Source organism: Lissotriton helveticus, chromosome 4_1, assembly GCF_964261635.1.
Source record: "Lissotriton helveticus chromosome 4_1, aLisHel1.1, whole genome shotgun sequence".
Lineage (NCBI taxonomy): Eukaryota > Metazoa > Chordata > Amphibia > Caudata > Salamandridae > Lissotriton > Lissotriton helveticus.
This window is the reverse complement of record NC_136063.1, coordinates 1,838,310,547-1,838,333,604: the sequence shown is the minus strand read 5'-3', so window position 1 is coordinate 1,838,333,604 and position 23,058 is coordinate 1,838,310,547. Positions and strand designations below refer to the sequence as shown.

Genomic DNA, 23,058 nt, shown 5'->3' with positions numbered 1-23,058 from the left:
ATATCCACCTGCAACGCCTTTCCATATGGTTGACTCGTGTTGTGAACTGTTTGCAGGTGCTGAGGCTAAATGAAAGCAGTGAAATATAGACCAACAATTACATCCATAACAGGGAAATGTATTTCGAGCAGATACGAGTTTTATAAGTCATTCATTTTCTTAGCATACACACGCGGTTATTTGTGTCACATTTAGGCCACTGTTAGTTCTCTAATTAAAGATTTGAAATATAAGTAACAATTAAATTGAAAATCATAGCACGTTTTCTCTAAAGGTCATCAGTACTAAAATAACGAAAGGCAAAACGAAATAGTAGCGAATTGTTAAGAGCAACATTATTTTTAAAGGAGTAGGTTTAATATTGTTTCATAATGCTACCAACGATGATTTATAGCACAGAAATACAAAATTATGGAATCCAGGTACAATTTCAGGCGCACAGCATAAGTATAGGCAGAGTAATAACACAATTGAATTCCTTGTATAGGAGGTGAGATTAAGTATAATCACGCTTATACTTATTTTTGATTGATATCTATAGCGTATTACAGGGATGTTTTTTCGTCTTCTTATTTTACAGACTCCCAATATTACTTTCTGTTTGATATATATCGGATTATATGGATTATATTTGTGGACTGTCAATTGGGACATTGTTAATAAGTACAAGTCTACTCTATGAGACTTAAATAGTGAGTATATATTTTGATTAGTCCCTAATTTGTCATGGATAGATTAGAGATTGGAACTATTTTTGTAGTGCGGCATTCTTCTATTTCAGAACTTAATTTTCCTTTATTTGGCAACTATACTATTATGATACCTGGATTATTTGTTAAGGTATTTTTTATTTAGTTCTTACCTTCCTTTGACTACTTGGGCTCTTTTATACGGGCACTATGGGGTGCACTATAATTTTGGTGACTTCTCTATGATCTCACAACTTTGGGACTTTATTTAATGAACCTGTAGTAGGTTGTGGATTACACTTTTTATAATCATTTCCAGTACTCTGAGGGTGACGAGACTTGTGTATAATATAATTTTAGTGAATACTTTTTTACTTCTTCTTGTGTTGCAGCCCTGATGAAGTCAAAGGTGCATTATTACAATGCTTGACGAAACACGTGTTGGCTGCTGAGAATATCATTTGATATGGAGAATTATCAATAAAATTTCACAAGGATCTATGACATCGATTGAATATTGAGCCCCGGTGTCTCTTTACTACAGGATACTAATCTAGTGGATCTCAACTTGATCAGGATTATTTGATGACCAGATTCTTATTACTCGGACTTGCTGACATACTTATGTTATAATTTATGACTTATGTAGCTTATTGTAGAGTGCTCAGTGAGAACCTTTTGTTTTGATAGCAAAGCAGTTAACCATTTTTTTTTTTACTAACCATAGTGCAATTTGACGATAAAAGGATGATTTACTTCTACCAGAATATCCCGTTCCATCTTCGTGCGAACTCGATCTCGAACTGAAAAACAATAATTAAAATCGGTTAAAAACATTTTTTTTTAAAAAGAGAATTCAGGTTAAAAGAAGAATGCTTATATTCTTGTGTAAGAATAAATCATAGAAGGTATTAAATCTGCCAGGACAGTATTTTATTAAAAATTAGTTTGCATGAGTATACCTATCAAAGAAGGCAGAGGGGCGATTTGTTTGAACTAAAATCCTGCATAAGTCAGACTCTTAAAAATCAGCCAGACTGCTCGCTAGGAGCCACCAGGGTCATGAATTCCCCTTGCATTCAAGTGACATTCCCTCAACTCTTATGTAAGTTACACATTTTCAAAGGCGACAATTTCTACACAAGATACTTGTGCAATTTATGAGGCCAAAATCAACCCCAACCAATTTGGCTCAGACATTTTCTTAAGCAAATGCTAAATCGCTCTCAAGGATATGCAGTTATGAGGTTATACGGTGAAGGACAGGTCAGGAGTCCAGTTTCCCCAAAGTGCCAACTGCAGTTGGCCAAAGCGGTATCTAAGTGGAAGATACCACCCCTTCAACGATGAGTTGAACCAGATGCGAATCTGAGCGATCCTCTTAGTGATGACACACTCACACCTGATCAACAGAGGGGAAAACTGTGCGGGAGCCTGGCCAGAATTCGGTCCTGTAAAGCCAGATCCCATATGCTACTCTCCATTCCAGCAGGAAAAACTTGTAACTATGCTATGGACAATTTATCCATCCAGAATCTGCGATTCTGGCTCTGGTGTTTCTGGCACCTCTACACTGTCGGGGACTGCGCGGTCTTGAATTAAAAATAAGGACTGTTCGTCTGGCACTCCCGGTGACCATCTGAAAATAATAGGATCCTATGTTTATTAACATAAATCGAAATAGTATGTTGGCTTAAACATAAATATAAGTAGTATGGTAGCATAAGCATACACTTCAAATAGTAAATTGGTAGGTTGCTCACTGAAACTTAGAGTTGTTAAGTGAAAACATGATTCACGCTGGACTTCTAGCATCTCGCAGTTCATACTAATCCTGCTCAACAACTGATAGTTTGATGGGTTAAATATAGTTTTTGTTGCTGTTTTATTAGAACAGTTCTTCATTTATGCACCCTGGAACTGGAAAAACATCACTATATCCATTCCTAACCATGCTCAAATTTAGGAGTGAGCTGTAGGCGCAACGCTTTAAGGTGCTATAAATCAGAATAAAGAAAATGGTCCATCTCCACTCTCAGACCTCATCTTCTCACTCAATCAGACAATGACTGAATCTGTGCCTGGTTGTGTCTTTGTAGGGCGCTTCGCTACATTTGACTAGGTTTTTGCTGTATAAATGCCAAACAAATACGGTCAAAACTAATAAAAAAATGTAAAAACGTACTCCAGTCTATATTTGGTGGAACAGTCGTAAACATGTTGTAATATAATCATGAATTCCCAAGTAAAACCAAATGAAATAGTTTGAAATTTGTCAAAATTAAAAATTAAACACTATCCTCACGTTATTTGCAAACATGATACAGCAAAACATGTCAAAAAATAAAATAATCTAAAATTCGTACCTTTTAAAGATGCTTTTTTTAATACTTTCATTGCATAAAACTGGTCAGCGTCAGGGCCAATTATCTTCCGTACTAAAAAAACCTAAATAAAAGAGAAGGTAACATTGCCGTTTTTGGAAATTTACACAAGGGATGCCAGAAGCCATGTCAACGTTTGCCATTAAAGCACACGCAATGAACGGTATGAGGCAGATTATATCATCATATGCTCTAGATGTCAGTTGAGGATCCACACTTATGATGAGAGATCTCTAAGAACACGCTTTTCAAAAACATGTTCAGAATTCCATTGGCAGGGATCTGTTCTATCAACACGAGATACACTAGCCCAATGATTAAACCACATCAGGTTTCCACTTCATTGGGTTCCTCGATGCTCGTTTTAAAACAAACAACAAACAGGTGTGCATGCAGTCTCTTATGGCACCACAGAAGACACTTTAACAGTACATGCCGGATGATAGACAGGTGTGCAAGGAAAGCACAAACAGTATTTTCCCCACTTCTGTCCTTTTCCTTCAAATCCTCAATTTGTTAGGGAAACATCAGTAAATAGATACGGATTAGGAAAACGACAAGGATTGAAGATTGTGGAAATCTGTCAAACCAAAAAAGCTTCTCAGCCAACCTTTCTGCTTGTGAGAAACGTTCGCATGCCTTAACCATGCCCAGCAGATTGTTTTAAGACGAAACATTAACAGACTTTTGACTTTGAATGAAAGTAGTTTATTAGTCAATTAAAACCCTAAACATATGTTTTAAGACTTTAGCTAAAATGGTCTAAAAAAATAAAATAAAACGTATACATCAGAACAACAGCTGCATATCTTAAGTGGAAGACAGTTTCATTATTTGCGGCCCTTCATAGTTATAAAAGTAAAAATACCAAAAAGGTTAGTGGGGATCGGATAAGGCGAACTAGTCACAACACCTACCTACAAATTTAAAAGTAATTCCTCATAAGCTGTGATGTATTCTTATAGGTTCTGTATCGATCCCCCTATTCCTGCCCCTGTTCTGGTTAACAAGTTAACTAGCAGCCATCCCATGATGCAGAAACCGTTATCTGATTAAGCCACACTACGGCACAGGAACGTGTTATCTGATTAGGTCATAACGCTTGCCATCTAATTAGACAAGCGATATTCCTCCAGCCCCTGATAAGGCATACGGAGTTCTCAAAACAAATCAAACCTATGACAACCTGGGAAAAACCCTGCGGCCATTGTTTTGATTTCATCGAGAACTTCAGCAAAAGAATGTGCTAACGACCAAGTCGTATGACATCCTTATTGACGTATCTATGTCCATCCTTACGTCAATCTCGGCACCTTACAGGTATAAATATTACCGGTATTGCCTTAAGCGAACACACGCGGTGGTGACGAGATAGGAGCAGCCAGACTTGCCGAAGCCCAGAGCAGAGCAGACCCCGCTGGCGCAGCCCCGCCTTCCTGACGCGCTGAGAACGAGACGCTGCTTTCTCCTGCCGAGAAATCCAGCTCCGGCGCTTCCGGGTAGCCCTCGCAGGCAGCCTGGAATATCGAGACCAGAGACGAGAGATACCATCCCTCATTCATCCTAGATTCAAGGTACAGAACTGAATAACCCCTTGCAGAGAATTCTTGAGTCAGTCACTTGGCAAAACAAACTTAACTTAAACTGCTACTTTCTATTCCCGCCCACGTATTAGGCTTAGGTCAGGTACACCGGGGTAGGCGTAGTTAGAAACACCAGTTGAGTACGATTAGTCAAATGTATATGTGTATGTATCTATTTTATCCATTTTAAACCACCTTATGGCTTAGAAACCATATAAATGTTTTTACAGTATTATTTTATACTTCTGCTTTTATTGTATGCACTTTACTTAACCATAAGTATTGCGATAATATCGATCCATTTCTCTTGTATGAGAAAAGAGACTGATCAATAAATAACATCTTTTATTGAACACGCCCGTCTCTTCCTTTTCTCTACAATCTGGTGAGACTAAGAATGCACGTACTGACTGAGTAAAATAAGTTGTCTTTTGTTTTCACACGACTCTAGAGATACACTCTTGATTAGGGGAGAGCAAAGTTGTCATGTTCTATGGTTGTCAGAAACTAAATCCCTTCTTGTCTATCCAGGGAGGTTCAACTCCTCCTTGCCTATTCGAGAAAGTTTCTAGTGAACTCTGAGCTAGCTGGCAAACCCAAAACTTTAAGTCTAATATCGACAATAGAAGACCTAGTTAACGTCTGGTCTAGGCCTATACTATTGAAGGTATTATTCCAATGCGCAGAGCCTATTGGGATAATAGGAACTACACTACAAAGCCAGCGTTGTCCCTGATTAGCGAGAATTATACACTTGAACGTGCGGCTATTTATAAATCTACAGATAAAGTGCCAGTGTGTAAGACTATAAAACAGTTAAAGTGTCAGTGTGCAAGATTACATAGTAAATAAAGTGCTAGTGTGCAAAAAAAATACCTACTTGTTAGGTGAATATTTCCATAACTTGAGGGGATAGGGAGCAGCTTCTATCGCTTTCCCTAGCAGCCTGTTCTTACACATCAATTAACCCATTCACGATTATTTGCACAGCTTGATGGGATTGACCAAGCCTTGTATAAATTTCTCAGCAGCCCGTGCCAACAAAAGCATGAACCTACTAGGTACTTATCAGATCTCTTTACAGCCCATTCCCCCGAAATCCAACCTGGACTGAATCTATACTTCTACCAGGTTTTTAAAAACAGCCAGGAACTGCACTAATCTACTATTCAACATTATGTTTCTTGGGTCCAATGACTCCATCAGAGCAGTCCTGCAGGATCTGACTCCCAGTTCGACGAACTCTCTTCTTAATGTGCTCGATCCCCTGAAGGCATAGTCGGCAGCTCTTGTCTTTAATTTGGGCGCTTTTCCTCCATTTAGGCATGAAGTCTAGAGTGGGTGTCTTACCAAGTCTGCGAACAGGAAGGTCTGTTTGACCTTCCATTGGCAAGGGGCTGTAAGAAGTGGCGATTCTCTTAGGGTTGAATATGATTTCAACACCAGCCACCTATGTAGACGCCTGGTCAACCTTTCTTTATCTGCAGTCCAACTTTGCAATTTAATCGACAAATTTACCATTTTCTTGAACGCTTGCCCAGATACATTAAAGATCCATAGATCACCCAATTCTTGCATCCTGATGCTGTTCTCGAGATATTTCTTATAGGCATCATACCCCCGTTGTAAATTGATTTCACACCAAACTCGATTAGCCAGCGTATCATCAGCAGCTGCACGCAATTTGTAGCAGTGCTTTACAAATGCTGCAGATCTGGCGAGTGACTGTTTTGATAATGAACATTTCAAACAAATTTGCGCACATGAAGCGGATCTGGGTAGCCGGAATGTTTTTTTGTAAGATCTTAACACTAGTTTGTCGAGTAGTGTAGCCCAGTGCCTAACATTAGCTCTGACCCAGTGCCTAACATTAGCTCTGACCCAGTGCCTAACATTAGCTCTGATCCACACGCAAGGGTTGGTATCAGTATGGCCGTCATTACTGTTCACAAGGGTTTCAGGTCATGGCCTCAGATGGATCTGGCCAGTGATGAGAATGCGTAGTTGATGGCCTGCGCTTGCACCATACTCGCCTTTTTCTGGGATGCAATAGTTGCACTTTCGTCAGGGAATGCAGATTACCATAGGACACCTGAATTCAGCACATCACGACCATCAGCTCTTGCTCTTTGTTTGCCACACCGCGCCTTGAGGGTAACGGCCACAAATCTGCAGCATTACCCTGCCTTGAGGGGAACGACCACCGGGGGACTAAAGCCCCCAGCATCCCCGTTGCGGCGCCTGCCGTGACGCCATCTTCCGTGCCTAAAGGCACGATAAGAGCCCGGTCAGCCTCACGCAGCGCGGGACGTGCGCAGTGGGCGCCCGGGCCAAGGGCGGGCCTGTCCTTGCCCTTCAGTGACCAGAGGAGGCAGGGCTGGGCAGGACCCTTTCATTTGAAGATTAGCAGTGAGTACAAACTTCCATCAAAGAGGCACAGCTACATATAATTATACTCGGAGGTACACTAAGCTTACTGAGTGTCTTCAGAGATCGCCTAATATGAGTAAACGTAAAGCTGTAGGTACACTATCCGGAGGGGGAGTTGTGGGACTCTGGATGCGTTCCTGACCAGGGCCGAGTCGCTTTTGACCCACCAAATTCAGCTAACGGAGAAAAGACTCTCCTTGGATTTTCTTGCAGCCCAAAAAAGATCCTCGCTAGATGGTATTAACATGGCTAAATCACCACTGGGGTCACATCATAACGCTGACTATCCACCCACTGAACCTGCGGGCCTAAATATAGCTGGGGCCCCGGCTGCTTTACCAGCTATAAGCGCAGTAGAGGCTATCAATATAGATGGGTCTAACAGCACCAATTCTACCCAGTACATGAAGGCGGGTTTCGATTTTCCTGCTCCTTTAACTCGAATAGACCTGGGCAATGCAACAACATTCTCCCGGCGAAATGGCAGCAGCATTTCGCGGGGCTGTACAATCATCATTCTAGCTCGGACAGTTACAGGAGCTATATCCTGGATGAGGTTAGAGTGGGAATTGAGGGTCTTACTAGGAACAAAGCGCCGGGCTCAGATGGGATCCCCCCAGATCTCTTCCTCATTAATGTAGAGATCTGGACGCCGCTTTTAACAAGGGTTCTAAACGTCCAGCAGTGGACACAGTAATGCCGGCATCCTGGTCCACCGCTATCATTGTCCCCATTTTCAAGAAAGGTAATAGGGATAGCCCAGAATGTTACCGCCCGATATCTCTTATTGATGTGCCGGCGAAGGTTTTGGGGCGGGTGGTTTTAAATTGGTTGATGGAATGGGAAGAGGCAAACCAAGTTATTACGGATGTGCAATATGTATTCCGACCTGGGAAATTTACCACCGTAGCAAAATCAGGGATGATGTAGTTAGCATTTATGGACCTTACTGCGGCCTTTGACCGAGTGAACCGTGGGTAATTGTGGATGACGAGGAGTGAGCTCGGGGTGGACCCGGCCTTAATTAATATCCTAAAGCTCTTACATTTTAATACCTCGGCGGTGGTTAGGAACACTCAGGAGGGGAAGGTAACGGATTCTTTGAAGTGCTCCAGCGGGGTGAGACAGGGTTGTATACTAGCACCCTTCCTTTTTACTTTATATATTAATGCTCTTGACTCTGCACTGAGTGTGATACAGGCAGATAGCTCCAGGATAGGTAATCAGGTGGTTTCGGTTCTGCTGTATGCAGATGATGCAGTACTGCTTGCTCGCACTCCCAGAGGTTTGCAGCTCCTAATAGATGGTTTTGTGACCTTTATGGATAAACTGGATATGGCCCCAAATCTCACAAAATCATACATTATGAAAATTGGAAAGAAGCCACGCAAATCCTATAATTACACAATAGGTTCCTACACCTTAGGCAAAGTACAGTATTTTTCTTACCTGGGCATTTTATTTGATGAACACCTAAACTTCAGACACTTGCTAGAGGAGAAGTGCCTAGCTTTTGTACGGTCAACAGGGTAAATTTTGAATTTTGCACATAGACTAGAACCCCCAGAAGTGGTTTTAAAATTGTATAGCTCAATGCGTTGTTCCAAAGTGCTATACGGAAGTGAGATCTGGGGATTTGTGGAAGCCAACAAACTGCAAATTGAAGAAAATAGGTATCTGAGGCGACAACTAAAAGTCCCCCAGAGCACTCCTGCTTATATTCTCCATGAGGAGTTGGGAACTAGCTATATATCGGATCCGATGGCCATTAGAGTATTACTGTGTTGAGTAAAGATCTGGGCAAATGAGGAGGCGGACTTTAGCAGGCTGGTGATTCAAGACTGTCTTTCTCTCGAACACGGGCTTAAAATTCCCTGGCTGGGGTACGTGAATAAGTCCATTGATAAAATAGGGCGTGTAGACTTATTCACTAATCCAGCTAATATGAGCACTCAGGAAAAGGTACTTGTCAAGGAACGGTTTGTTAAGCACACTGAGAGGGAGGACAGAGTACATTAAGTCTTCGGTGAGAGAATATCTAGTAATCAAGTCTACCGAGGGTATTGAACCTTATTTGTCTCTCATATGCAGAGCTCATGACAGATTTTTAATCACACGTTTTAGGCTACACCTGTTTCGGCACCTTCTGGCGGTACCGGCAGGCTTCACAGCGACCGCAGAACAGAAAGGATCCTGCAGCTGCGATCATAGGTCTCCGCAGAATACCCTACATTTTGTTCTGCTTTGCCCGTATTATGCATTCCCTAGAAAATATTTTCTGAAGGGCCTTTTAAAGAAGGCTAGATTTAGGCAGGCACGTGTTGTTCTGGCATTTCTAAAATTGGCACCAGATCCTTTCATTCTTTTTAGTATTACAATCTTTTTAAGATCCGCTCTTAGACTAAGGATTTCAAGGGGCGGTTGACCTTAATAAATTACTATCTTGCCTCTCACACTTTGCCGTTTTGTAATAAGTATTTTATAGTGTTTTAAATTTTATTGCGCCATTTATTAATTATTGCCTTGCTTCTAAACCTGAATTTATTGTATGATTTATGTTTATTGGTTTTAAAATGTAGGTAGGGCACCTGTTTTCTGAAATTTTTGAAGTAATAAGATATGATGGCTATGATGAAATTGTACCTTGTAAGAATTTTCCCAAAAGCTGTATACTGTAAATATTTTTTTGTTTTATTATATATGAATTGAATCTTTCATGGTATTTTTATATGCAGAATAAAGATTTTCAACAAATACCACAGTCTGCCCTGTCTTTAACTTAGCAATGTAAGGCTTTAAGTTCATACCCACAAAAACAGCTAAAGCCTCCTCTTCAAATCAAAATCACCACTGTGCTTCTGCTTCATTCAAGCAGAAACGTTAGAAATACTCCTAGGCAAATAAGGAAAATGCTACTTACCCAGTATGCATCTGTTCTTGGCATGTAGAGCTGTAGAATCTCATGCTTTGCTGAGATCGCCATCTAGTGTTGGGCCCAGATGTTTGCTCTTTATTTTTCTTGGAAGAAGTTTTCCTAGTCACGAGGTAGTGGACTCCTCCCTTAGGTGATAGTGTGCATGGTCATCAACTCCATCGTCCGATTGTTTTCCGCAGAGGTTAAAAGAATGGAATAGTAGTAAAGAATAGAGATGTCCATGCGTAAGTATGTATAGTAAAAAGAGAACTACAGCAATTACAGGTACCCGGGGAGGTGGGTCGGCGCATGAGATTCGATCGCTCTACAAGCCAAGAAGAGATGCATACTGAGTAAGTAGCATTTTCCGTTCATGGCATGTGAGCTTTAGATCACATGCTTTGCATAGGCTATACAGCAGTCTCTCCAAAGTAGTGGCTATCCGGTAACAGGTGGAGTTGTCTGGAATAACGTTTTAAGTACTGCTTGGCCCACATTAGCTTGTTGTCTTGGTAACACATCTACACAGTAGTGTTTGGTGAATGTGTGTGGTTTAGACCATGTTGCAGCTTTGCAGATATCAGCAATAGGGATATTCCCTAAGAAAGCCATAGTAGCCCCCAGCTCGCGAGTGGAATGTGCTCGAGGGGGTACTGTTAGAGTCCTTTTGGCTTTTGCATAACAAATCTGTATACATTTAACAATCTACCTATCAATACCTAGTTTGGAGATTGGGTTGACCTTATGAGGTGGTGCAAAAGCGATAAAGAGTTGCTTGGTTTTACGAAATGATTTTGTTCTTTCAGTGTAATACATAAGAGCTCTTCTGACATCTGAAGTATGTAGAGCTCGTTCTGTAACAGAGTCAGCTTGAGGGAAGAACAGAGGTAATTCAACCGACTGATTGATGTGAAATGCAGATACAACCTTAGGTAGGAATTTGGGGTTGGTACGAAGAACTACTTTATCTATGTGTAACTGGAAAAAGGGTTCTTCTATGGTTAATGCCTGTAGTTCACCCAATGAGGAAAGCTGTTTTTCAAGTGACGAACTGAAGTTCACATTTGTGCATGGGTTCAAAAGGTGGACCCATTAACCTTGTAAGAACAATGTTAAGATTCCACACTGGGGGCAGGTGGAAGTCTTGTTGGTATTACTCTTTTTAGCCCTTCCATAAAAGCTTTGATGACAGGGACTCAAAATAGCGATAAATGCTGCCTATTTTGAAGGTAAGCTGCTATGGCAGCAAGAGGCAGTCTGATGGATGTATAGGCCAATGCTGGCTGCTGCAAATGTAATATGTAGCACAGTATGTTCTGTATTAAAGCATCAAGGGGGTTGATGTGATTGTTATTGCAATAGATGACAAAATGTTTCCATTTGGCTGCGTAGCAGGCCCTTGTGGTAGGCTTTCTGGCCTCTTTAATAATGTTCATACAGTCTGGTGGAAGGTTGAGATACACAAACTCTAGGACTTCAGGAGCCAAATCGCAAGGTTCAGCAGTTTGGGATCTGGGATTTCTCCATGGCTCTGTGTGAGGAGACTGGGAGTCAAATGTAATTTTTGGTGTGGTACCAGAGAGAGTTCCAACAGGGTTGTGAACCAGGGTTGACGTGCCCATTTTGGAGCTACTAGTATTTAACGTGAGAGATGAATGCCTGAGTTTCCGAACCACTGATGTAATGAGTGGGAGAGGTGGAAAAGCATAAACAAATATCCCTGACCATTTCATCCTAAAAGCCTAAAGGCGAAGCTTTGGCATTTTGCGTTTCCGGGTGTTTGAACAGGTCTATGTGAGGGACTCCCCAAGCTTGGAAGTATGGTTGGTGAACTTGAGGGTGATGTTCCCACTTGTGTATTCGATTCCTCTATCTGCTGAGGGATTCCGCAATCTAATTTTTGACTCCTGGGAGGTGTTCCGCTAGGAGATAAATGTTGTAGTGAATAGCCCACTTCCATATGTCCTGGGACAGTTGGACAGAGTGTGTCCCCCCCTGTTTTTGTATGTAATACATAGCTGTCATGTTGTCGGTTCGGACTAACACAGCTATGCCAGACAGGTGATCTTGAAAGGCTTTGAGAGCTAGAAAGATCGCCATGAGCTCCAAGACATTCATGTGGAGCATCTTTTGATGGCAACGCCACAGTCCTTGCACTGTGTGTTGTTGAAGATGAGCTCCCCAGCCAGTAAGGGATGCGTCCGCTGTTAACACTGTCTATGGAATCAGGTTTATGAACAGCTGCCCTTTTGATAGGTTTTGTGTGTTCCACCACTGCAGAGAGCGAGGAGTACGGCCACTTATCAACACTTGATCAGTTAATAGACCTTAAGACTGGTTCCACTGACTGGCTAAACACTCCAAGTGGAAGCATGTGTAGCCTGGCACGGGAAACGATCATGATGCAAGATGCCATCATTCCCAGAAGTTGCATAAACAATTGAGCTGGAAGTGACTGAGTGGGTTGAAATTTGAGAATGAGCGCTTGAATGTTTAGAATTCTGGCTGCATTGGGATACGCTAGAGCTTTCTGAGTATCTAGAGTGGCTCCTAGGTAATCTTGAACCTGGTTTGGCTGAAGATGTGATTTTAACACATTGACTGAGAACCCTAGCTGTTGAAGCAGCTGAACGGTTAGTGAAGTGTGCTTGCAACACTGCTGGTATGTGCTGGATTCGATGAGCCAGTCGTCCAGATAGGGAAAGACATGTATACTTTGTCTTCTGAGATGTGCAGCTACTATAGCCAGACATTTTGTGAAGACTCTGGGGGCAGTGGTTACTCCGAATGGGAGCACTTTGAATTGGTAGTGTGTGTGAAGGTGTAGGTGATCCGGTGGAAGTCTGTGCGACCTTGGAGAATATTTGGAGGAGCGTTAATCAACTCCAGACAGTTACCAGAAAGGACAACTTGGAGAACCCATTTGTCTGTTGTAATTGACTACCACTTTGGTAGAAATTGTGACAGTCTTCCCCCTACAGGTGTTAAGTGGTCAGGGGAACTATGGGCAAGTCACTGTTTTGTGTTGGATGGCAAGGTACGTGTGTGGGAACCTCTGCCTTTGCCGTGGTTTCCTCTGTAATTGCCTCAATAGAAACCCTTGGAACCTGAGGGCTGGTTATTGCCCTTATAGATGGACGCAGTGTCTGAGGAAGTAGTTTAAGATCCTGCCTTATAAAAGGAGCGGCGAAAGGAACAAGGCTCTTATGGCGACTGAAGTGCTCCCATGGATTAAGCCCCTTCAGTATCTTTCTTCATTTTATCCAAACAAGTGTCTACCACTGGTCCAAAAAGGTGTTCTGTGTCAAAGGGTGTGTTTGAAATGGAAGTTTAAACCTCCGGCTTAAATCCTGATATGTCTTCTTAAAAGAACACTAGTATTTACAGCTCTGGCAGATGTATCAGCTGCATCTAGAGAGCATCAAATGTGTTTGTTCAAAATTAACTGCCCCTCACGAACCAGGTCTCGCACCTTTGATTTGTGTTCAAGAGAGAGAGACTGGAACGGTTGCTCAATTTCATCCCTGTGTGCGCGGTCATAGAGTGCTAGTAATGCTTGTGTATTGGAAATTCGCCAGAAGTTAGCAGCCTGGGTAACTATCCTTTTTCTTGAAGCACCAAGGAGTTTCAACTCTTTATCTGGTGGTGGTGCATCTCCAGTAGTCTGGGAGTTTGCCCTCTTCCTTGCATTAGAAACTATGAGTGAATCAAATGGTAGTTGACCTTTTATGTATACTGGATCTGATGGGGCAGGCTTGTATTACTTATCTACCCTGAGGGTACCGATACGTGCTCTAACAGCATCCTTAAAAATGTTGTCTACATGTCTGGGCATGCCTTACAACATTGGTAACATGCGTGTAGATTTTTGTGTGTTTTGTAGAGTCTCAAAAAGAAAATCCTCCTCGAGGGATTCTTTGTGTAGTGGGACTCCATGGTAAGTAGCAGCCCTACTTAATAGCTCTACAAACCCTACGCTGTCATCTGGTGGAGAGGGTTTGGTAGGATATATGTCTGGGTCATTATCAGTGGGAGAATCATTATTATAGTCATCCCACACATCCCCAGGCTGATCGTCATCATTGTTATCCCCATCCCCCTTATTGTCAGGTGTGTGTGGTGGTGAGTGCTCAGGTGAAGTTGGCACAGGTATAGTCTGGGGTACAGAAAGTGAAGGAAGAGGAGGAGGGGAAGGATTTGTCCCAAATGTTCACTTCATCAAAGGTATGTGGTATTGCTCTTCTGTAGTAGCACCTCTTTTAAAGTCACTTTAGTGGAGATATGTCCAGTCTTTGGGTGCATAACTAGGATTTTTTGTTTCGGATCCGGTTTGTCGATTGGATCACTAAAAACATGTTTTTTTGGTGACTTGAGCGTCTCCGTGTGTTTCGGCTTCGAATGCTTCGGCGCCGATTGTTCTTTGGCCGGAGTTTTCGCATCCGAAGTTTGTTTCGGTGCTGACAGAGAATGTTCGGTGCCAGACTTTTTTTTTTCGGCTCCGAAGTCTTTGGCTCATTGCCCAATTTGGCAAGGGGATTTTCTGAGCCGGAAGGCTTTTTAGTATGCTTCGCTGCTGAGCCCTAAGGCGGGGTGTTTCGGAAGCTTGTTATCGGAGCCCAACGGAGCCAGAGGGTGCAGGTTGTTGCGCAGCCTTCTTCTTTGATGGAAGTGGAAGGTAGGGCAAGGTAGAGGCTATACTCACAGTACGTTGTCCATGCAGGATGTCTTCATCCTAATCGGAGCTATCTTCGGAAATGAAGATGTCTTCCTGTTCCTTATCAGCTCCGATAGGTTTGTCGCCTTCCTCCTCTTTCGACTGAGATCCGAAGAGGTCCGGAATGGAACCTGCTTGTTGTCCCTGCATGTCGTGTCGTCGGGCCCGACGATCGTGAAGAGTCTTTTTAGACGGAAAGCTCGGCATGCGTCACAGTGGTCTTCTCTGTGGTCGGGTGACAAACACAAATTGCACACCTCGTGTGAGTCGGTGCGTGGGTATTTCGCGTGGCACGGGGGACAGAACTTGAAAGGAGTTTGTTCCATCGACTGCGAGTCAAACCAGGGGCTAGGCCCGAACGGCCTACCACAAGCTTTCCAATCAAAGTTTTCTTCAGGAATCACTATCCGTAAAGAAAGGGGAACGCGAACGGAAACAATACCGTTGAGTGTGAATGGAATACGCACCAAGAAGGAACAAAGGATTGACATCGAACCGGAGCGCAGCAAGATACATCTGAACCCGATGGCAGAAAAAAACAATCGGAAGATAAAGTCGATGACCATGCGCACTATCACCTAAGGGAGGCGTGCCCTACCTCGTGACTACGAAAACTTCTTCCTAGAAAAACAAAGTGCAAACATCTGGACCAAACACTGGCTGGCGATCTTATGCAAAGCATGTGATCTACAGTTCACATGCCTCAAACAAATATTTACGTTCCATGCAAGGAAAAGTAGACCTACAGGAATATTGGTGAACCTTATGCTGTGCCTCCAACATTACAAAATTGATGAAGCACTTACTGAAAGGTAGAGACAAAAGTGCCCTACTCAGCAGTCAGACGAGTTGGGGTAGGAAAATACCCTCCACTCCATTCCCCCCACCCCTTTGCCAATATCCCTTACACTCTGACATTGAGCAATCTAGCAGATTAGAAGATAAAGCGGAACCCACAATCATGTAATGCATAACTGCCAATGAATATTGGCAATTAAGGCGGCACTGCATTATTACCTTGTCAACCATTCACTGAGAAACAGGGTAGGACCACATAAAAACTTTCTACAATATTAAAAAAGTAAGAGCATTTGACCCAGACAGTACTTGACATAATTAAATAGAAGTAAAATACTCACAAGCGTTGGTATGAAAAGCAGAGTCCTGGTATCAACCAATTTTATCATCAAATGAACAAAGGCAAATTCCAATGCTCTCCACCATTTGGAGACCTCCAGATTGCTATTGATTTACCAGCCAATTTCCATAATACACCTTAGACGCCTTAGTCTTCTATTGAGAAGCATTTGTGTCTTTTATATTCGTTGCTCTACATGCATAGGATTTACTTCTTTATATCGCACACTCAACTAGTGGAAAAGGAATAATAACACTCGATCTAACGCAGAAATACTACATAGTGCGTACCAGAGAAAGTAGTAAACTGCATGGTTAGAGAATTACTGTCTCAAAGCATTTATACAAGAAGCATGCGAGTCATGTGTGACATTTACTTTAGCTTCGAGACAAGTTCGAGACAGAATGGAAATGGGAGTCAAAGATTCATTATGATGGCTCAGATAGCTGTAGTTATAAACTTTATGTCATGCATCTATTTACTGTAAAGAGTAAATCAGGTTAGGCTGTGAATGCATGACTGGATTAATTACAAAACAAGAAAGTAAAATGACGGCTACTGACTTATTTGGAACACAGAAGGTTTTGAAGATGATCCGCATTTTTAGGAGAAATCAGTGATGTTCCTTCACAATGGAATTAATTGCACTTTTAAAGGCCTGGGAGTCAAGCAAAAACACTATTCCTAGAAACCAGATGATATAGTGCTGTGACATTTGGAGAGGGCAAGGGATTGGACGGTGGCACTGAAAACTGCTTTAGGATGGTAGAACATCATATCTCTGTATTAAGTTGATAACAAAGTCTACCATTAATTTAGTCTTGGCAAGGTGGGTCCTCAAAGGTCCACTGCCAATACAGAGGCTAGAGGCTTTCATATTGCAGGCTGTTTCGGGGCAATACCCAATTCTTCATCTTGGAATGGCAAGATTGAACCTGGGTTTATTTGAAGTGACTTCCTAGGAAGATTAATTCTGTTTTGGTTGGTTAAGTTGGAGGTATGCACAGGATGTCCAAGAACTGGTGGGTAAGGTAAGTTTTGAGTAGGCTGATGTCAACACTTGACTAGGGTTTTAGCAACACCTGGTCCTTTGCTTCATTGTCATTCTTTTTCCATGAAATGCGTGGTAACAGGTGAATTCAAACTCACAGCGGGTCTCTATTGTGGTCCTGGAGATCATAAAATCCGTAAAAGAATTAACATCAGGGATCAAGAATAATCACTCTTAGTCCTGGTAAGAAATCAGGTTATGGGTTGAAAGGGGTGGAAGTCCAACTCAGGCAAAAACCACAATCCAAGTAAGGGTGAACCACTCAAGTCACTAAACTAAGCTGTGCTTAAACCTCTGGTAGCTTGACACAAAAGCAGTCAGGCATTATTTAGAGGCAGTTAGGCTTAACTCCAAGGCAACTTACAAAGTATTTATGCAGCATATAAATGAAGCGAAAACACAACATAAGAAAAATCCCAATCCAATTTTGAAGAATATAGTACATTTTAACATATAAAATGATACCAGAGCAACTGAAATTGAGTCAGTAGAACCAGAGATATTCAACTGTAAAGTTTTCAGTATATATAGTCCCTAAAGGCACAAAGAGCCACTCTGGGTCATCTAGTCGGAATAGACTGGGGAAATTCACAGGTTCAGGCTGACTGCGAAGGAGCAAGAGTCGGTTACTTTCTATACGTCTGGCACAAAGAGGTTGCAAAGAGTCGAGAGAGCTTTGTGGATGATCGCTGCAGTAGCGCAAAGAGCAGGCTGGGTGCAGCAGGCTGTCGTTGCTGCAGCAAAAAGAGCCGGTCAGGTGTCACAGACAGTAGTTGCTGGAGCTGCTCGTTAGTGGTCACTACAGGCTCTCGCTACTGTAGGGTGTAGTGCAAATCTCACATTGCCCACGGTCGCTGTAGGGCGAAGACCAGATCCTCACCAGAGGTTCACGTTAGCGGTCGTCCCATGAAGCACGAAGAGGCAAAGCTTCAGGATTTCACGTTTGCTTCTTAAAAGGAGATCAGACTTATGTGAGTCAATGGTGCAGGAGCGAGGTGGGGGATCCTCGTGGGGGATCGGGAACTAACTCCAGCAGAAGCCAGCAGGGGTCCAGCAGGAACAGTTGTTGAAGGTAAGCTGTGCAGCTGCAGGGAGTTCTCTGGAGCTCAAACAGAAGGTAAGTCAACTGACCCTTAGAGTCATCCAAGTTAGCCTAGGCTGAAGGTAAGCAGGTTCAATCTTCATTCTCAAACAGCAAGGCAGTCCTCTGGCTGCAGGGCTGTAATGTTCACAGGTTCAGGAGTGTTTTGGTGAGTGGCTTTGGAGGTCCAACATTTCTACCTGGTGCCAGCCTTTGAAGTGGGGGGATTCCCTATACTACATCTGGTTCTGGAAAGTTCTTCCCTTCCCCTGACAGGAATCCAAGAAGTCTGAGGTGACAAAAGGCAGGGAGGTGGAGGGGTGGTGGTGGTGGGTGTTGTGGGTCAGAGTCCTTTGAAGTGCAAGTGGGTCTGGGTGCAGCTACTCCCAGTCATTGTACCAGGACGGCCAATCCTGTCCACACCTATATCGCCTTTGCGTAACGGTCTGGAAGGAATACACAAAGCCAACAGCAGAGACATTCACAGTCATGTGTCTTAGGACACTGGCAGAAGAGATACATGGTTAAGACCAGAAAAAGCCAACTTCCTAAAAGTTGCTGTATCAGAATAGTGACTTAAAATCCGTCTTACCATTAAAGTGGACTTTACATTATAATTAATTCGAGTGTAAACAGAATATCCATCTGCTCCCAATCCAAAGTTATCACTTATTAAATGTAATAAGGTAACTGTTGGAAATGTCTCATTTTGCAGGGTTATTCCCAAAGTTTTTGCTTCTTCCTCCTATTTGTTCCTGACCTGTCTTTGTTGGTTTTAGGACTCTGGGCGCTTTCCACTGCTGATCAGTGCTAAATTGCATATGCTCTCTGTGTAAATTGTGTTATGGATTGGTATTTTCATGATTGGCTTATTTGATTATCTGGTAAGGCCCTAGTAAAGTGCAGTGCGTGCCAGGTACTGTAAATCAAATGCTACTGGTAGCCTATCAGCACTGGTTGTGCCACCCACAAAGTAGCCCAGTGAAGGTAACTCAGACCTGCCACTGCGGAGTCTGCACGCAGTTTGTAACTGCCATGTCGAGTGCACCCACTTGCCAGGCCCTCATCTTCCCTTTTCTTACATATAAGTCACCCCTAAGATAGACCCAAAGTACCCTTGTGGGCAGGGTGCTGTGTATGTTAAAGGTAGGACATGTACTGGTGTGTGTGGCATGTCCTGGTTGTGAATTACAGTGCATTTCGTTATTTCACTATGAAAAGACTATCTATTCTATAGGGTGAAATGGTAGTTTATTTATAACATCTTAAAAAATAAAACTTGCCATTGAGACAAGATAGGAAAGTAACGTTTAGTATGCCTGAACTCATAATATAAAGATGCCTCTTTTAGTAAAGATTATTATTATATTGTGTGTTTGAAAATATCACTTTTAGAAAGTGGGTATTTTCTTGCTTAGCCATTCTATGTGCCTCTGCTGGTGTGTGTGTTTCGACTGTCTAGCTTTTGAGTGACAGGGGCTGGGGGTGTGCATTCTCTCCGACAGCCACCGGGGGATGGGGGAGGGGTGAGGGTTAGTTGATGTTGTCCTGCCTTTCTTGAATGAGTCAGGGCTGGGCTGAATAAACCTGGGCTGCATTCAGAATAGTGGGAGGAGTTTTCACTAGCACCTGAATAGGCCTGTCTGCATTTAGAGTTGTGGGAGGAGATTTCCCTTGCACCTGAACAGGCCCTGTGTGCCTTGGACAATGCGGTGTCCACCTCCTGCCGGGAAGCTGGGCCAGAGAGGACAGAACTGGTTTTGGCTGAGCACAGACACTCTCTGCCTCCAGAAAACAAAGGATTTAGCTGTATAAATATTGGGGCCCAGACCCCAGAGATTCAGTTTACTGCTCAACTAAGGAACCTGCGAGGAGAAGGACTGGAAAAGTTGTCAGAAGGAACTACCACTTTTCTGCGTGCTTTGCTGTGTTGGCCTGCTGCTTCTGCCTTGGGCAGGGAAAGGACTGGATTGTACCTTCATCATCCTGCTGTTAGAGTTTTCTCAAAGGGCTGTCAGTAAAGCTTGCCTCCTGTTGGAACTCTCAGGAATATAAAAGACTTCAGAGAACTCTTTTGGAACCAAGAAGACTGCCAAGAAGAAGAGCTGGAGAAGCTGTGAGGAGGGACTACAACGTTGCTCTGTGCTTTGCTGTGTTAGCCTGCAGTGGCTGCTTCTGTCTTGGGCAATGAAAGGACTGGACTTTGTACAACTTCTTTTTTGTGAGTTTCTACAAGGGCTTAAGGTAGAGCCTGCCCCCTGTTCAAGAAGTCTCAGGAACAGCAAAGACTTCAAGTTCATCTGTTACCAGCATTGGGGACTGTGTGTTTTGTGCTACAGCATAAGAGAAAGCAACCCAACAAAGTCAACGATGCTGCTGCTGAGTCTGTGTCCTGAAGGCACTGCAGAGGGAACCGCAGAGGGCACCACCGCAATTTTGCACTGCAAACCTGGTCTCACTGATGGAGTCACTGAGCCGCTGCTTGCACCACGACCTGTGGGCACCACACTCCCCAATGCCTCGCTTAATGCCGCCAACCTCTTATCACTGATGACATTGCTCCACGCCGACATAGACGGCGCGGCTTCCACCATGGTTCGAGGGCACTGCTCATAAGTTACACTATGCACCATCCTCATGCCGCACCGCAGCCTTGGCCCATGGACTCCAGTTCGTCAGCCAACGACAGTGCTTCAGCAATGACGACGGCGCTGCTTGCACATTGCCCTGCCAGCACCGCAACGAGCACCGCATCACTTCACACCGCAGTCCTAGTCTCACTGAGGACGCTGGACAACCGTTACGGAGCCGCCGCTTGCACCGCTACCTGAGGGCGCCGCACAGAAAATCTTCAGCACACGTAAGTCATGTATCAATAGTTATCACAATGCAGAATGTGAGCATCAATTAAATACAATCAATTGGTTCATGTTCTTCTCTTTTTATTCTTTGGATCTTCAGACAGCCAACAGGTGTTTCATCGCTTTACAAAGGAAATCGTCCCACGACTTTATCCAGGCTGCACAAAAACAGATAGGATAAACCTTAGACAACCTTTTCTTTTCACCTATGTTTGGGTGAATGTGAATGACTAAGTACACCTAATAATGTATTAGGTGTTACATTGCTTATATCTGTTTTTGTGCAGACCTTGGGTTTGGCCTCAATGTTCGGCTGATGCTCGAACTGTTATAAAAGATTTGTGAGTCTTCATAGGGACATACGAAATTGGCAAATTACAATCTGACTGTGGACCAGCATTTAGCTCTAGAGTTTACAAGGAAGCCATGAAAATTTCGGGTTTTGCATTGCGGTACTCCTCTCCATACCATCCTGAGGGAAATTAGGTTGCGAGAGGAAAAACCGGGACTTAAAGCAATCTTTAACAGCAAGAGTATTAGGTTCGGGTGGTAGTTGGGTCAATCACCTATATGGGGTCCAGAGGGCACTAAATAATATGCCAAGGTCCTATTTGAGATGAGAATGTGAGTACCTGATCTCAATTATGAAAGCACAGTGGTGGATGAAAAACCTTTACATATCGATAAACGTTTGGCTGTTTTACAGGATCCTAATGAATTCCGCAAAGTGCAAGTAAAACGCATTGCCACTGAGGAAGTGAAATCAGTTAACGGCAAGACCTGCCTAGATCCCAAAAGTCGGGGACCAGGTCGGAGAAAAAATTGTTGACAAGAAATAATTTGGGCCACTATAGAGAAAGCCTGTACCTGTCCTGGCTGTCGAAGAACAAGAACAGCACTTTTTCTACTTCTTGCTAGCAAAAAAGAGAATAGATTTGTCTCAATTGATCTGATCAAACCACACTCTGTGGCTGATCCTAAATAGCAGGCCAAGTGGGCTCCTGGTAGCCGCCGCTCTCCTCTCGCTACCATACAGGTAGTTCAGACAAAAAGACTGATAACATTAGAAGAATCTACCATTCAAAGCAATGGAGTTTCCAACAACGAAATGGAACTCGTTTGATTGAAATTCAACAACAAAACACAGATGAAACACAGATCTCAATTCAGCCTAACACCGACATCTACATCAAAATGCCTCTACAGGATACAACTGCCAGTTCAACAAAACATACTGAGCTACTAAATATAGATCGAACTGCATCTGGCTACTTCATCGATTACAACACTTTTTCTCTGGATCCAGCCAGCTCCAGTTTACCGCAAAAAAAAAACTTTATGATTTTTAGATTTTTCTGAGAAAGACATCACCATGGATACAGCTCTGGATAATAACAGAAATACTGATCCTACTATTTTGGATAGGTTTAGTGACTGTTTCTTCCTTGATCATGAATGGACACTATCTCCCAGAACGCTCTGCTGTATCAAATGTGAACTTAGTGCTGAAACCTCATACTTCATCTCATCGTGAACAAAGAGACCTGTCCTATGTGAACATTATAACAGTTCCAGTTTCTGAGAGAATAGTTTGGGATATGGTTTCATATGATGTATTTGGTCCCACAGAACTTTTAAAAATACTACATGTATTTAAAATTTCTTTAAATTATATCATTACCTCCAGTACATACTGTGACGATTGGCATTTTGAAACTGTTAATACGTTGTCTGATTTAGAACGGTCTGCAGCATTTTCAACAAATGAAATGCTTGATGACTCATCTGATTTCAACAAGATGTACTGTTATCAACACTATCAATCAATCAATCAATCATGCCATTTGTATAGCGCACTACTCACCCGGGAGGGTCTCAAGGCGCTTGGGGGGAGGGGTATGCTACTGCTCGAACAGCCAGGTCTTGAGTTGTTTCCTGAAGGCGAGATGGTCCTGGGTCAGCCGAAGGTGGATGGGGAGGGAGTTCCAAGTCTTGGCAGCCAGGTAAGAGAAGGATCTTCCTCCGGCGGTGGCTCTTCGGATGCGTGGTACGGCTGCGAGGGCGAGGCTGGTGGACCGTAGCTGGCGGGTGGGCGTGTAGAAGGTCAGGCGGTCGTTGAGGTACTTGGGGCCCAGGTCGTGGAGAGACTTGTGTGCGTGGGTGAGGAGCCGGAACGTGATCCTCTTGTCGACGGGGAGCCAGTGCAGGTTCCT

General features: G+C 43.2%; 1 protein-coding gene across 2 annotated transcripts in view; it reads right to left on the bottom strand.

The window, feature by feature from the left end:
* RPS6KA6 (ribosomal protein S6 kinase A6) overlaps positions 1–23,058 on the bottom strand; it is a 499,939-nt gene that overhangs the window by 300,764 nt on the left and 176,117 nt on the right. For both annotated transcript variants that reach the window (XM_078688489.1, XM_078688488.1), the window contains 2 exons: positions 3,056–3,137; positions 1,412–1,492 (listed from right to left, as the gene is read on the bottom strand). In XM_078688489.1, the coding sequence (XP_078544615.1) occupies positions 1,412–1,492; positions 3,056–3,137 (163 nt within the window). The remainder of the gene's footprint in view (positions 1–1,411; positions 1,493–3,055; positions 3,138–23,058) is intronic.